The sequence below is a fragment of the Hyla sarda genome, chromosome 4 (genome assembly GCF_029499605.1).
Source record: "Hyla sarda isolate aHylSar1 chromosome 4, aHylSar1.hap1, whole genome shotgun sequence".
Classification (NCBI taxonomy): domain Eukaryota; kingdom Metazoa; phylum Chordata; class Amphibia; order Anura; family Hylidae; genus Hyla; species Hyla sarda.
Genome location: NC_079192.1, coordinates 156,884,539 through 156,901,332, shown reverse-complemented (window position 1 = coordinate 156,901,332; position 16,794 = coordinate 156,884,539). Strand labels below are relative to the sequence as shown.

Here is a 16,794-nt window from a genome sequence, read left to right as displayed (position 1 = left end):
AGCCACCTGACAGAACCAAAGGATCGGGAAGTCACAGTACAGAACACAAGTCAAGGACCAGAGTTGTCATCAAGGTTACCTAGCGAGACAAGAGAATTCATATTGGCACCAAGTCCTCTAAAAGTTGCCCCCTTTTACATATAAACCATTTTACCTTGACAGCCTACCTGCCAAATAAAGTGGCGTTTAAAATATATTTGTGTTATATACTAATAAAGGCATATAGATACCTGCCCGTTAGACAAATGGACGGATAGACGGATGGGTTTATTGCAGCTGAAATGTTGCATTGTTTATTTGCTTATGATGGAATAAAGGCACTTTTTTGCACCTTTTAAACTACGATTTTGCGTGCTTTGGGTTTTCCTACCTTCGTTTTTTTTTTGTTTGTTTTTTATTCATGATTAAGATTCCTTCCTGCTAGCACTGGAGTATGTTTTTCCTGCATATTTTGCCTTCTTCCTGAACTAAATAGAAAGTTAGAAAAAAGTTTACTTGTGAAAGATAGGTGGATACATTAATAATAGATACAATGCATTTAACAGACTTTGTACTTCTGCACTATTTATGTTGCAGCCTTGTGTTTTCCCTCATCATTCTGCCGCAACATGAAAGGTGAAGTAACAGTCTGCCAATAATGGATATATAGTGTAGATGGATAAATACAGGGTTGTATGTAGGAAGATGGATAGATTGAAGTCACCCCCTATACAGGTAGTGTGTCCTGCAACCAGCTCCGACTCCAGTTAAGAAGTCTCAGAACTGATTGGGATTTTATGCCAAGCCAGAACTCTCTCCAGAAGGAAAGAGAACCCATCTGCAGACAGCTGTTTCGGGGTACTTGCCCCTCATCAGTACAGTGCAGGGTTATCTGGCTTGGCTGGGTGAGAGGCCACTGACTAGCTAAACGGGATCAGTATTTTCCTCGGGGAGAGGACGCCACTCCTGACGTGAGACTGAGATTTAAGTAGGCCATTTGCACCCAGGTGCCCGCGGAGTGCAAATGGCCTACTTAAATCTCCGTCTCACGTCAGGAGTGGCGTCCTCTCCCCGAGGAAAATACTGATCCCGTATATATAATATATATATATATAATTATAACACACACAACCTTTTTATAGATGTATGACATGGATGGATGGATGGCTTGATGGACAGAAAAATACAGAAGTAGATAGAAGCATAACAGTGAAGTATTAGATGGTTTTATAAAGTATAATGGTGATGGATGCATACCATTTCTATGTAGGCAGATAGTTGGGTGCACTTTTTGCACTTTTTTTTTTCCCTCCTATAATTTTGTGTGATGTCTTTTTCCTGGTATATCTATCAATGTGTCTTTTAACCTTTTCTCTTTTGCTTTTTCTATCTTTTCAATATTATTAAAAACATTTTTTTAAACCTACACAATTTTATGGAAAAGGCTTCAACGCTTCTAACATGGTAATTATGTCCTTTCCATTACTCCTGCCAACTGTGTTTCCATTTGAAAGGCTTTTATGAATTATTTTTCTTTGTCCCACGTGCCTTACCGCATTTATATCTGTGCGGTTTTGATTATACGCAAATCATGTTCAAAGCCCTTGTGGGCATTCCCGTGCAAGGGGAAAAAGCCAGGCAAGTCTAAACCATATTCTTATCATTTTCTTTTCTTTTTATTTTTTTGTTTTCCCACCTAAACCACTAGCATCTGCCTACTCCATATGACTCGGCAGAGACTGCTAGTCGGCCAGCTTATCATAAGCAGTCACAGCTGGAGGCACACTATGGGTCGGGTCACTGGCGGATCCGCTGTGTAAAATACGCTGTGGATCCATTACATGAAACCCTATCCTAAAAATGATAAATGATGAAAAGGTATGGCTGTAATTCTGTTGAGCCGTGGGAATTTTTTTTGCACCCCAGTTTAACTCCTAACAGGTATGTTTTATTGGTAGTAGTTTACGATAATAATTTTTTTTTCTATACAGTAATTTTTTTTACTCCTGCTTATTAACAGATGGCAAGTCTCCTACGTGAACTGGATCAAAAAATATGGGGGAAATTCTAACAATCTGCAATGTTTTTCGACCAATCCATTGAAAAGCGAACATGCAAAGTGTCTCATTTTTGAAACGCAGGACTATGAAGATAGAGTTGGTAGAGTTGACTGGTGTCTGTGTGAGAACTGTATTGCATTGCCAACAGGAAGAGAGTCGATTTGTTGCAGAGACATAGAAAATGCAAAACCATACCTAAAGAATATAAATTGCATTACTGCCCATGATCATTTTAAAACGTTTTGCCAGCATGAGGAAATAGTCAGTATTCTATTAAGGGCTGTTGGTCAGCTGCGATATCCGCCCCCCCGAAAGCAAATGAACCGGTAAGTATCACAATTTGATGATGATTTTTTTTTTTTATTGGAAACTAGAATCCTGTTTTCTCCAGTCCTGATTTAATCCAGTGTTTGAGACATCATTGGAATAACGAAAAAATGTTGGGTTTTCTATTATTGCTCAGCTTCTGGTTTAAAATATTATCACTACAGCAAGATAATAGGTTCTTTACCATTCTTTATCAATAGGCTACGTCGTAAAACCGCTTACAGAGCTTTTTCAGCTTGGGTACATGGCTTCTTGAGTGCTGGCAACCAACGTCCAATCCCATCATGCGCTGTGAAGCTTGTCCGAAGTGCTTTTCCGGATCAAGATATGGGTTCTAAGGTTCGACCGGATTATGCAGCGGAGTTCATGGCTTATGAATAGTCAAATAAAGAAGAGTATTGATGTTGATTGTTTATGATGTGTTTCCGATTATGTTGTACATTTTTCTATATTGTTTATTTTTTAGCACGTATAGACCAGTGGCGTCCATGCTGTGGACCTCCAGCTGTTAAACTATATTTGGACCAGTTTGGAGACCACTGTTACAGACTCTTTTTTTTAATAAACTTACGGTACTTACAGTGGTGCAAGGCAGTACCCAAAAAATTGGAGGTACCCATAATTAAACTTTACGCCACCAGAAATGAAGATGCACAAGTTGGTTATGAGTACGCTTATGTGTTTGTAAATGCTGTAGCCCCTACTCTGTATACTTGTGTCAATTTCTTACATTATTTCAATAAATATTTAAAAACCTTTGTGCTGCCAGTACAGAGAGGAAGCCAGCCAGTATTTCAAAACTAACATAACCTAATTCATCCTAAATTATTTTTAGTACCAAAGAATAAGTCTTATGCCTGCAGAAATGCTTTGTTTCAGAACACAACTTTTTTTGGATTTATCTTTTTGTAAAAAATTATCAAAGAAAAAAATTTAAACTAAATATCATGCAATTTTGCATCTATGGAAATGTGTTCCTTAGACAGGCCAAGCAAAAGATTTCAGAAACTATGATTTACAGTTTTTTTTTTTTTTTTTTGTTAAAGAGCAATAAAGCTTTTTGGTTTCAAAATCTGTTTCTTGTTTTTCTTTTATACTAGGTTTCTTTAATCTTTACTTGAATATTTACTTTAAATGAGAAATCAGAACTTTTAAGAATAAAGTGTTTTGCTATAAAGTTTATTTCTTTTTTTTTCTTTTTTTTTTTTTCTTTCAGAAATAGTGATGATGCAAAATATATCGGAAAAAAAATAAAAATCTTTTTTGAAAAGGTTTGAAATTGACATTTCACTTGAAGTAAAAGGCTATCCATAGACTAACAACTTGTTGCCTTGAGCACTTTCTAATTCAGACATACCGTATATACTCGAGTATAAGCAGAGTTTTTCAGCACGATTTTTCGTGCTGAAAATGCCCCCCCTCAGCCTATACTTGAGTGAACTCTCCGCCTGTCAATCCCTACGTCAGTGGTCTTCAACCTGTGGACCTCCAGATGTTGCAAAACTACAACTCCCAGGGACGTTCATGCACAACATTCCTGTGTGTCGTCGTCAAGGCAACGTCACTAGTCCGGGCCCAAAGCGTGGAGAAGAGGGCCCCCCTGTGAAAATGGATGGCCCGCAACGACTAACCATTCCCAACGGACGGTCCCTGCAGCATAGATGGCCCGGACCAGCTCACCCTAATGTCCCGCCGAGGGGAGGTGAGTACAAAACAAAAGTGGGGGGTGGGGGCCTGGATGATGACTAAGGCCGCAGTGGTCTAAAACCTGCGGACCTCCAGAGGTTTCAAAACTGCAACTCCCAGCATGCCTGGAAAGCCCATGGCTGTCCAGGCATGCTGGGCATTGTAGTTTTGCAACATCTGGAGGTCTGCAGGTTGAAGACCACTGATGAAGGAAACCTCTGGAGGTCCGCAGGTTGAAGACCACTGATGAAGGGATTGACAGGCGGTGATGATGAAGGGGGGGGATGATGACGAAGGCCGCACTGGTCTTCAACCTGCGGACCTCCAGAGGTTTCAAAACTACAACTCCCAGCATGCCTGGAAAGCCCATGGCTGTCCGGGCATGCTGGGCGTAGTAGTTTTGCAACATCTGGAGGTCTGCAGGTTGAAGACCACTGATGAAGGTATTGACAGGCGGTGATGATGAAGGGGGATGATGACAGGGTGATGATGATGAGGGTGTTAATGACGGGGGTCTGGATGATTACATGGGGGGATGATGTATTTCCCACCCTAGGATTATAGTCGAGTCAATAACTTTTTCCTGGGTTTTGGGGGTAAAATTAGGCGCCTCGGCTTATACTCGAGTATATACGGTAGCTTTCACTCTTGTCGGGGGAATTTTCTTATGTTTTGGAAAAATGAAGCACAATTTAACACATCTGTGCCATGAAGCTAGTATTTTTATTTTTTTTTTGTAATTCCATTATTGGAACATATGTTTCCAAAGCTTCCTAATCGAAGAAATGGTTAATGGCTGCAGAAGTAGGATTATCGCAAATGGATGTGTGTTGTGTTGTTTTGAAAAATCTTCATTATGCTCCCGTATTCAGATTAGTTCAAACATGGTATTTACATTGTTGCTTGTTAAAATTTCCCTCTATATGAGTTAATTTTATCTAAAAGAATCTGGATTTCTATGAGGTCTAATAGTTTCTGTCATGATCTGTTGGGCCAAGTCTGGATTTTCCACGTGTAAAATGGCGTTCAGTAATCTAGATGCTGTCTGTGCGGCAGTACCCAGGTCTTGTGTACTCATCAGCTGTTAAACTTTTATTGTGTTGAAGTTTCCGAAACTGAAAAGTTTGGGAGAGAGGAAGGATTTGACAGTTTCAGAAGTGGTCTACTAATATTTGACATGATGTCCAGCCATGTCAAAAGTTTAGATTGCGCCTGGTCTCCGTCTTGAACAAGTGCAGAACCATCTCAAAAGGCCTCGGGGAGAAGATGACATCACTGCGCATGCGCTGACCATTGATTGCAATGCACTTGCGTTGGATTTTTGTTGGGTGGTGGAGGAGACAGTACAGACTAATTGCTGTCAAACTGCTGAAGGAGGTTAGAAGCTGGAAAGTTGATAGACTGAGCTTTTCTGGGCTTTTGCGGCCAAGGGGAATGCTTCATGGGCTTTAGGGCTAATTTGCATCTCCATAAAAAAAATTTTTAAAAAGATCTCGGCACTAAAAACCTGCTAACAAGTCTGCTTTAAAGGAATAGATTAAAAGTGCAAAAAAATGAGTTTTATATCCAAGAGAAGTGGTCTTATTATATTATATTACTTGTGCAGTGATCGAGGCTTTATCTTACCATCATGCTAATTTGTCATTCTACGATACATCTACTTTTGAGCCAGTTTGAAGAGTAACACAGGGGTATTATGGCCACAAGACCATATCATAGATCAGGAAGACCCAAGTACTTGTGGCTGTAGTACCCTTGTGTCAAACTGGCAGTTGTACAATTCTCTCTAGGTAGTTTCTTAATAGTTAAAAAAAAAAATGTTTTTACTCTTTTGCACCATGGCTGTGGCTCAGGGAAGGACGAAAGATAAAGTGAGACCAGACAGACATCCCCACACACCACCAACAAGTGGACAGCCTGGATCCTTCCAACTCATCCACCAAAGAAAATACGTGGATACTATGCAAAGACCTTGGAGAGTGATCTTCCCACTTGAGGTGTGGACTGGGTGTGGGTGCATGTAATGTGTGACCCCCCCCTGGTTTTGTTTTATTTATTGCATCATTTATTGTGTCCTGCTGTCCTCCCAGGAAGATTTAAAGGAGCCTGCTTCAACCATTATATTAAAAAGGCTGGAAAAGATAAGGGAACCTACCGATCAGGAACAAGCCGTAGAGGACCAAAACTTACCCTTGTGGCTGGAAAAATGTGATGAAAGCAGGTTTAAGTCATCAGCCGCCACGTGGACTGTCTTATTCCAAGATCCAGTAAGTATCTTGAAATGTTATCTTCTTACATCCCATTACATCTATTTCTATGTACGTGAATAAAGACCAGATGGAGAAATCTAAAGGAAAGTGTTATACGTCCCCCTTCTAGCTGAATCCACTTCTGCCTTTGTGTTATTTTCTGCTTCAGAAAATCTGTAGCATGTGGCCCTACCCTTAGGCCGTGTTCACACAGCAGAAAATCTGGTGGAATTGTGTGAATTTGCCATGCTGAATTCTGCGTGAATTTATTGCCCATGAACTTTAATGGGATTACGCAAGTTCTTTCAGACAAGAGAAATTTTGCACTCTAAATTTCCGCTGCTGAAATTCTGCAGTCCAGAAAAATATGTCTGGTCTTATATTTTTCTGCACTTCGGCTGCGGAATCTCATTGAAGTCAATGGGGACGACTTTCAGCCGAATTTGTGTGGAATTCACGCAGAAAGCATTCAGATTCCTTGCTCAATCTGCACAAACTATCATGTTTAGTTTAATAAAAATTAAATAAAAAATCCACAGTGGGTACTACTCCCATCATGCACCAGAGTCTGTTCCATGTTGGGAGTAGAAGTACAGCGGCTGAGAGATTGATTGCATTGGGTTTTACTTCTGAAATCCGATGTGATCAAAAGTTATTAACCTGGCAGAGCAGGCGGCATATCGGCATGTGTGTTTTTAATGTCGATAATTCATACTAAAATGCCCCTGCTACTTGGTGCTGGCCATTCAGGGCTCCTGGCGGGGTAATTTAAATTGAATTTTGAATGGAATTTTTGACAGTACAAAAACACATGCCGACATGCCGCCCGCTCTGCCTGGTTAATAACTTTTCAGAAGTGAAACCCAATGAGATCAATCCCTCAGCCCCTGTACTACTACCTCCAACATATAACAGACTCTGTTCCATAATTGGAGTAGTAATACTAGCGCTACAGTAGTCTCCCCAGCCGCTGGCCAACCCCCACAACTGGGGAACTACTACTCGAACCATGGAAAAGCCTGTTACATGATGGGAGTAGTAGTAGTAATGCAGCAGTGCAGGATTCCCTGGTGGCTGCAGAGTAAAGATGCGGAATCCGTGCGAACATTTCCACACCGATTCTGCAAAAAATATAGCATAAATTCTGCATCTGTTTAACATCTGCAGAATTCTGCACCAAACTAATGCGGATGCAGAATTAATGCAGATGTGCGGAATTTACGTTGTGTGAACGCGGCTTTAGATGTGATCTGAACCAACAGACATGTTTCATATGCAATTTCTAATCTTTAATAGTCCCCAGACACCTATTTACTACTACTGAAGAGAGGGTTGCAGGGCAACGCTAAAGAACAGTCAAAAAGAAAGTTCCATCCAGTAGGTAAGTCACAAGTCTGACTTTTCGGACCTTTCAAGACACGTCTATTTTGGGAAATACTTAACCTTTTTTATGTGATAAAAGAAAACTTGTCAGGTGACTTATTCTGCTCCGAGAGCAAGTTACAAGATGATCTGTCACAATCTGGTTCATGCGATTTAAAACCCTTTTTTAATATATAGTTTGTTATAATAATAAAATAGCATATATCTTGGCACCACTCCTAATAGAGACACTCACAAACACACTGCCAAGAACATTACAGAGCCCCGACCTTACCCCACCTCCTTTTGGATAAACTAGAATGGAGATTGAAAGCCAGGCCCTCTAATCTAACATCTGTGTCTGACATTACAAATGATATCCAGAATGAATTCCCACAGACACACAAATGATGGTAACAAAGTAGTTTGTGGAATACTCTGGTACGATATAAAATAAATTGTATATTAGGGTTGATACCGGTATCCTTTTTTAAATTTTTTTTTATAATCCATTTTGATACAATGTATAAAGTGTTATGTTGCACCCTTACTGCAGACATGTGTGAGTTCTAATATAATTCTGCAACACAACAAGTTATACATAAAATCTTCACCTGAATGTTTCCCTTTTGCTTGGTCTTTAAGGTCCTATTACTAAGGATCCAACCGAAAAGAAGAAAGGGAAAGTGGAAGTGAGTAATATTATAACTTATACTGTATCTTCAGACATCTTCATTCTAAACCATTTTTGGTTGGGCCAGGTGTTTGTTAAATTTAATTTTTATTAAAAAATAATAATAATTTTGTGAGAAATTCATTAAGGGGATGTTTATCCTGGAGCAGAGTGCCTACAGGCTTATGGAGACTTAAAGGGGTACTCCGCCCTAGACATCTTATCCCCTATCCAAAGGATAGGGTATAAGAGGTCTGATCGCGGGGTCCTGCTGCTGGGCAATCTCTCCTGCAGCCCCCCAGGTCATCACTGCACTGAGCTACCGTAAGTTTGCTCCGTGTGTGATGACTCACGATACAGGGGCCAGAGTATTGTGACGTCAAGGCTCTGTCCCCTCAATACAAGCCTATGGAAGGGGGCTTGGTGGCCGTCACGGCCCCTCCCATAGACTTGCATTGCATCACTTTACTCCGGCCCCGGTATCGTGAGTCATCACGCATGGGCTGCAGGAGAGATTGCGGGGGTCCCCGTGATCAGACATCTTATCACCTATCCTTTGGATAGGGGATAAGATGTCTAGGGTGGTGTACCCCTTTAATTTCCACACAACTTTTGGCACTCACCTCAAGGAGAAACAATACCCCCTGTGTCCCACAATAATGGCCTCTCAGCAAGCATCCTGCTCTGTGTACTGACCAGTGGCAACAACCCCAAAACTGCTGTCTAGAGATGGATAAATCTTCTGTCTGGGAGAGACTTTGGCTTGGCAGTTACATCCCCTGTCATGGTTTTTAAGGTTTTTAAAAAGGAGCATTCGGTAATACACTGCTGAAAAATAAAGGGAACACTTAAACAACACAATGCAACTTCAAGTCAAATCACTCAGGAAGCAACAATGATTGACAATCAATTTCACATGCTGTTGTGCAAATGGAACATACAACAGGTGAAAATTATAGGCAATTAGCAAAACACCCCCAATATAGGAGTGGTTCTGCAGGTGTGACTAGTGGTAGCATAAGGTGTAGTCTACAACTCACACAAGTGGCTCAGGTGTGACAAGAAGGTTTGCGGTGTATGTCAGCGTAGTGTCCAGAGCATGGAGGCGCTACCAGGAGACAGGACAGTACATCAGGAGACGTGGAGGAGGCCTTAGGAGGGTAACAACCCAGCAGCAAGACCACTACCTCCACCTTTGTGCAAGGAGGAGCACTGTCAGAGCCCTGCAAAACGACCTCAAGGCACAAATGTGCATGTGTCCACTCAAACGGTCAGAAACACTCCATGAGGGTAGTATGAGGGCCCGACGTCCACCATACAGGACGTTTGCCATTTACCAGAGAACACCAAGATTAGCAAATTCGCCACTGGCGCCCTGTGGTTCACACTGAGCACAAGTGACAGTCTGGAGACGCCGTGGAGAACGTTCTGCTGCCTGCAACATCCTCCAGCATGATTGGTTTGTCGGTGGGTCAGTAATGGTGTGGGGTGGCAATTCTTTGGAGGATGTTGCAGGCAGAAGCCCTCCATGTGCTGCCAGGTAGCCTGACTGCCACCTGAGATCCTCAGACCCCTTGTGAGACCATATGCTGGTGCAGTTGGCCCTGGGTTCCTCCTAATGCAAGACAATGCAAGACCTCATGTGGCTGGAGTGTGTCAGCAGTTCCTGCAAGAGGAAGGCATTGATGCTATGGACTGGCCCGCCCGTTCTCATCTGGGACATCATGTCCAGGTCTGGGAGGACATTGCCACCTCATCAGCAGCATGCCCAGGCATTGTAGGGAGGTCATACGGGCACACACACTACTGAGCCTCATTTTGACTTGTTTTAAGGACATTTCATCAAAGTTGGATCAGCCTGTAGTGTGGTTTTCCATTTAGATTTTGAGTGTGACTCCATATCCAGACCTCCATGGGTTGATAAATTTGATTTCCATTGATAATTTTTGTGTGCTTTTGTTGTCAGTACATTCAATTATGTAAAGACGAAAGTATTTCATACGATTAGTTCATTCATTCAGATCTAAGATGTGTAATCTTAGTGTTCCCTTTATTTTTTTGAGCAGTGTGTGTGTGTGTGTGTGTGTGTGTGTGTGTGTGTGTATGTATGTATGTGTATGCGTATGTGTGTGTGTGTGTGTGTGTGTGTATATGTGTGTATATATATATATATATATATATTATTTTTTATACCTGATGTCTATTATGCTCGGTTCCTTTTGGAAGAGAGCTACTTTGCATGTATTTGCTAAGGAGATTTGTAAATGTGTGAGTTCACCACATATAAGCACCACTTCATTTTAATAAATCTAATTTGTCAGAGACATGTTATAAGACTCCATTGGTTGGGGTTCATTAATTTGGATCCCCACCTGTTCCCTAATTAAACTGTTATCCCCATATTATAAAGGATATACCATCACCTTAATTGGTTGACTGACTTCTTGTACCCTTACCAGTCCTCAAAATAAAGAAGCCCTGGTGCTGCATATGTAGGGTTGCATTCCCTTCATAGTTTTCCCTTACGGAGTGCGAGTCACTGCAAGCTAGTAGAAAGGTCACCCTAGACATAGGTTTAAATTATTTGTTTTATTTTTTGGTTTTTGTTTATGCTGCTGTTTTCATAAATGTCAGTGTGCCCTTTGCTTTTTTTAATTTATTTTTTTATTTTTTTATATGAACTAAAATTCTGTGGTTTTATAGATTTAGGCACTGAAAATGATCTACACTCTTGATAAACGTCTGGAAAGAAAACCTTGTATTTTATTGCATGATGACATCTTTAGTGTATCTTTTGTAGACTATGCAATCGTGTCACAATAAAATCTTCTGAACTGTTCATGTTTCCCCTGATTTCCTTCTCTATACTTTTTTAATCTTGTATTTATGGGTTTACTGTATGTTAGTTATAACAAAAAAAAATATATAATAATAAAAAATGCATAGGTGTGTGTATGTAATAAAAAAAAATATATATGTGTATATAACCAAATAAGAGCAGTGGCACTCCAGATATGTGAAAAAAGGTGATGTCTTTATTCACTCCATAGTTAGCTACGTTTCGGCAGTCTCACGCTGCCATTATCAAACAACAAATGGTGAAAGAGGAGGGTATTTAAGGTCACGCAGGACCACCCACTAATTAACACAATTGGCATGTAAACAAAACAATGATACAAAGCATACATGTTGATCATAATAATGACACAGTGCAGAGTGTATAATAAAGTGATGTGCAGCGGCGGTGCACAAATTGCAAATATATTTGCGATATACATTAGTGATCATGTGTAATAAGTAAACTTTAGAAGTGTTTATGCAAAAGTGGGTGGAGATCGTCTTCCTGATGGACACATTTCTGGCACACGAGAGGACTCCGTGCGGTGTGCGGAAGGGACGTGCGTAAACAACATCACATAAAAAGTCAAGTGTAAGGTATCCTAGAGACCCAAAGTGTCATGCCCTGCGCATGCTCGTTCTTGTTTCTGAGGAGAGAAGCGCCATCTTGGTGAAGGGAAACTGGTAGGCTCTGATGTGGCATTGCAATCTCCTGGTAGGAATGTTACGCATAGGGGCAATCACTGGGTGTCACAGGAACCGCAGCGCACCCATGATGTCCAAATGAATCTTCCCAGGTAAGCCACCGCGGGTAGTCAACCTGGAATTCCGCTGTGCTGCCCGTCACTGGAGAAGTGCCTTCACCTTGCTTGGAGTCAGGCCAGAAGTAGATGTATGGGCAGAGAACGGTCTTTGATACATGAACTTTGTGATGCATTGTGAGAATGCCATTTTCAAAAGGAGTGCCCGGTCTGCCAGTTGTGATGGTGAGGGTGAGTGATAAACCGCTGGTCCACCTCTGCAAAAGAGAGAAAAACACAATATAAGAGAAAATAATAAAATTAAATAAAATATCAAACATGATAACCAATCCTATACGAAAAAGGGAGGATATAGGAAAATGACTGAAGGATTACTAGGTATTGTCATGCATTTACATATGTCTTGAGTAACGATGAACTCGACATTTAAGCCTGCAGGTTTAAGTAAATTTAACTTGTAAATCCACCAGATTTCGTTCCTTTTTAGTTTTCCTGCTCGGTTGCCGCCCCGTTTGGGTATGGGGACATGGTCGAGCAGACGGGGGTCGATTCTGCTTTAGACAACATGATACACAACTTTCTTGATAGAGGCTACCCCAAAAAACTCTTTCTTGATAGCAAACGCAAAGTCATGACAATGATCAGAGAGAGTCTATTACAGACAAAAATTTAACAGCCACAAAACAGATTAGCCTTTGTTTCCACCTATTCAGGTATGTCAGATAAGGTTTCCAACATTCTTAGGAAACACTGGTATCTCCTCCGTGAAGGTACTGACAATATTCCTGAATTGCACAATTCCCCAATCATGGCTTACAGACCCCCCCCAAATCTGCAAGACAAATTAGTGAAAGCCGACATTGCTTTACCTTAAAAGCAGCCAGAGCAATTTTTCAGGTGCAAATCATTGGTCATTCCCATGCAGGACATGTGTGAATTGCGCATAAATGCTAAAGGGTGACAGCTTAACAAATCCAATAACTGGCTAAAAATACGCTATAAAACAATATCTGACTTGTACCACTCCATATGTTATATATGTTCTACAATGTCCATGCTGCCTGCTCTATGTTGGGGAAACCTTCTTGGAAGCAAAAGTGAGGATTACCCAACATAGATACACTATTCGGAAGGGTAAAATGGATTTACCAGTTTGAAACACTTTGTGGAACACAAACACTATGAAAAGACCTTAAATTTACTCTGCTCGACCATGTCCCCATTCCCAAACAGGGCGGCAACTGAGCAGCAAAACTTAAAAGGAAAGAACTCTGGTGGATTTAAGAGTTTGTCACTTCAACCTGCAGGCTTAAATGTCGAGTTCATTATTACTCCTGACATGTAATGCAATACCTAGGTCCTTCAGTCATTTTCCTATATCCTCCCTTTTTTGTATAGGATTGGTTATCATGCTTGATATTTTATTTAATTTTATTCTTTTCTCTTATATTGTGCTTTTTTCTCTTTTGCAGAGGTGGGCATGCGGTTCATCACTTACCCTCACCATCACAACTGGCAGACCGGGCACTCCTTTTGAAAATGCCATTCGCACAACATATCACAAAGTTCATGTATCCAAGACCGTTCTCTGCCCATACATCTACTTCTGGCCTGACTCCAAGCAAGGTGAAGGCACTTCTCCAGTGACGGGCAGCACAGCGGAATTCCAGGTTGACTACCCGCGGTGGCTTACCTGGGAAGATTCATTTGGACATCATGGGTGCGCTGCGGTTCCCGTGATTGCCCCTGTGCGTAACATTCCTACCAGGAGATTGCAGTACCACACCAGAGCCTACCAGTTTCCCTTCACCAAGATGGCGCTTCTCTCCTCAGAAACAAGAAAGAGCATGCCCAGCGCATGACGCTTTCGGTCTCTAGGATACCTTACACATGACTTTTCATGTGATGACTTTTTCAGAAAGACGTCTGCCGGGTGAGTGACCGCGATCTCCGCCCACTTTTGCATAAAGACTTCTAAAGTTTACTTATTACACATGATCACTTATGTATATCGCAAATATGTATTTGCAATTTGTGCACCGCCGCTGCACATCACTTTATCATACACTCTGCACTGTGTAATTATTATCATCATGTATACTTTGTATCATTGTTTTGTGTTAATTAGTGGGTGGTCAAGCTTGGATCTCTGACCCGGATCGACAACAGAGGAGGGGGCACCCGTGCACCATTTCAAAGTATGTGTGTATATGTGTATATATAATATAGTCATGGCCAAAAATGTTGGCACCCCTAAAATTGTTCAAGAAAATGAAGTATTTCTCACAGAAAAGGATTGCAGTAACACATGTTTTGCTATACACCTGTTTATTCCCTTTGTGTGTATTGGAATTAAACCAAAAAAGGAGGAAAAAAGCAAATTGGACATAATGTCACACCAAACTCCGAAAATGGGCTGGACAAAATGGACACCCACAACTTAATATTTGGTTGCACACCCTTTGGAAAAAATAACTGAAATCAGTCACTTCCTATAACCATCAATAAGCTTCTTTCACCTCTCAGCCGGAGTGTTGGACCACTCTTCCTTTGCAAACTGCTCCAGGTCTCTCTTATTGGAAGGGCGCCTTTTCCCCACAGCAATTTTAAGATCTCTCCACAGGTGTTCAATGGGATTTAGATCTGGACTCACTGCTGGCCACTTCAGAACTCTCCAGCGCTTTGTTGCAATCCATTTCTGGGTTCTTTTGTGATGTATGCTTGGGGTCATTGTCCTGCTAGAAGACCCAAGATCTCGGACGCAAACCCAGCTTTTTAACACTGGGCTGTACAGTACGGCCCAAAATCAGTTGGTAATCCTCAGATTTCTTGATGCCTTGCACACATTCAAGGCACCCAGTGCCAGAGGCAGCAAAACAACCCCAAAACATAATTGAACCTCTACCATATTTCACTGTAGGTACGGTGTTTATTTTCTTTGTAGGCCTCATTCCGTTTTCGGTAAACAGTAGAATTATGTGCTTTACCAAAAAAGCTCTGTCTTGGTCTCCTCTGTCCACAAGATGTTTTCCCAGAAGGATTTTGGCTTGCTCAAGTTCATTTTGGCAAAATGTAGTCTTGCTTTTTTATGTGTCTGTGTCAGCAGTGGGCTCCTCCTGGGTCTCCTGCCATAGCGTTTCATTTCATTTAAATGTCAACAGTTTGCGCTGACACTGATGCTCCCTGAGCCTGCAAGACAGCTTGAATATGTTTGGAACTTGTTAGGGGCTGCTTATCCACCATCCGGACTATCCTGCATTTACTTCTTTCATCAGTTTTTCACTTCCCTCCACGCCCAGGGAGATTAGCTACAGTGCCATGGGTTGCAAACTTCTTGATAATGTTGTGCACTGTGGACAAAGGTAAATCTAGATCTCTGGAGATGGACTTGTAACTTTGAGATTGTTATTTTTGCACAGTTTTGGTTCTCAAATCTTCAGACAGTTCTCTTCTCCTCTTTCTGTTGTCCATGCTTAATGTGGCAGAGACACACACACACACACACACACACACAATGCAAAGACTAAGTGAACTTCTCTACTTTTTATCTGCTTTCAGGTGTGACTTTTATATTGCCTTCACCTGTTACTTGCCCCAGGTGAGTTTAAAGGAGCATCACATGCTTGAAACAATCTTATTTTTCCATAACTTTGAAAGGGTGCCAATAATTTTGTCCAGACTGTTTTTGGAGTTTGGTGTGACATTATGTCCAATTTGCTTTTTTTTTTTTTCCTCCCTTTTTTGGTTTAGTTCCAATACACACAAAGGGAATAAACATGTGTAACAAAACATGTGTTACTGCAATCCTTTTCTGTGAGAAATATTTCATTTTCTTGAAAAAATTCAGGGGTGCCAACATTTATGGCCATGACTGTATACAGAGAGATTAAAAGTGCTTTTAATGTATGAGGCCATAACCATAATTTATAATACTGTATAACCATTCCAAATTTAAACTGGTTATACAGTATTTAAACTATATATATATATATATATATATATATATATATATATATATATATATATTTTTTTTTTTTCCTCATATAATTTAATATTTTCTCACTTTTCTATTTGCAAAATATGATTTGTCGACAGTCCCCCTCCCCCCGATAGTTTCATAGATATGTGGGAATTTTCACTTATGCAGTTTTACTGCAAATTTTTTTCTTCCTAGAGTCCTCTTTTAAAGGGAGCTTATCTCCTCCATATATTGCTGCAAAAGTCTCCACCTGTACTTTTCTAGATGTAATAAATGGTCATTTAGTAAGCGCTGCTTGGAGTATGGAAATATAGTGAGTAAAAGGTGCGTACCTAGTCCTGTAGTACAGAAGAGTTTGTCAGGGAGGAATTGGTCTGTACAGCAGGTGAAAGTGGTGACTGGGCACTGTATATCTGGTTGGATACTTCTGTAAAATGTGAATAATGATTAGTACTAAAATATGCCTGGCGTTTAGTATAATAGGCACATGGATGTTGGGGTTATACCTGACACAATTGTTCATAGGGCTGGTGCATATGTCACCCGGGCGATCTGTTGCTATGGGAGACGCCGGGTCTGTGTATGCGCTAGTGTACGCTCTAGAAGATAAAAATGAAGCTGTAGGATAAGAAGATAAAAACCCTATAGTTCCTGAGGTAACAGGGACCAATCCTGAGTCCTATCTATACGCTGGGAGGTCACACAGTATGGGATGGAGGGAGGATGGGATAGTGTAAAGTTAAATATGCAGTACATGTGCAGGGCATAACTTTACCAGTCACTCGTGCTTTGCTTGTTCGTCCAATTGGTTATTTTCCTCTGCGGTGTAACTCCTGTATGTGGTTGCTGGATACTGTTGTTGTCCCTTGCTGCGGTGCAG

General features: G+C 41.0%; 1 protein-coding gene across 1 annotated transcript in view; it reads left to right on the top strand.

The window, feature by feature from the left end:
• The window catches only part of LOC130368600 (threonine--tRNA ligase 2, cytoplasmic-like), a 55,623-nt gene that overhangs the window by 19,953 nt on the left and 18,876 nt on the right, over positions 1–16,794 (top strand). The window contains 4 exon segments of the mRNA XM_056572507.1: positions 5,906–6,049; positions 6,143–6,319; positions 7,598–7,682; positions 8,309–8,355. Coding sequence (XP_056428482.1) covers positions 5,906–6,049; positions 6,143–6,319; positions 7,598–7,682; positions 8,309–8,355 — 453 coding nt within the window.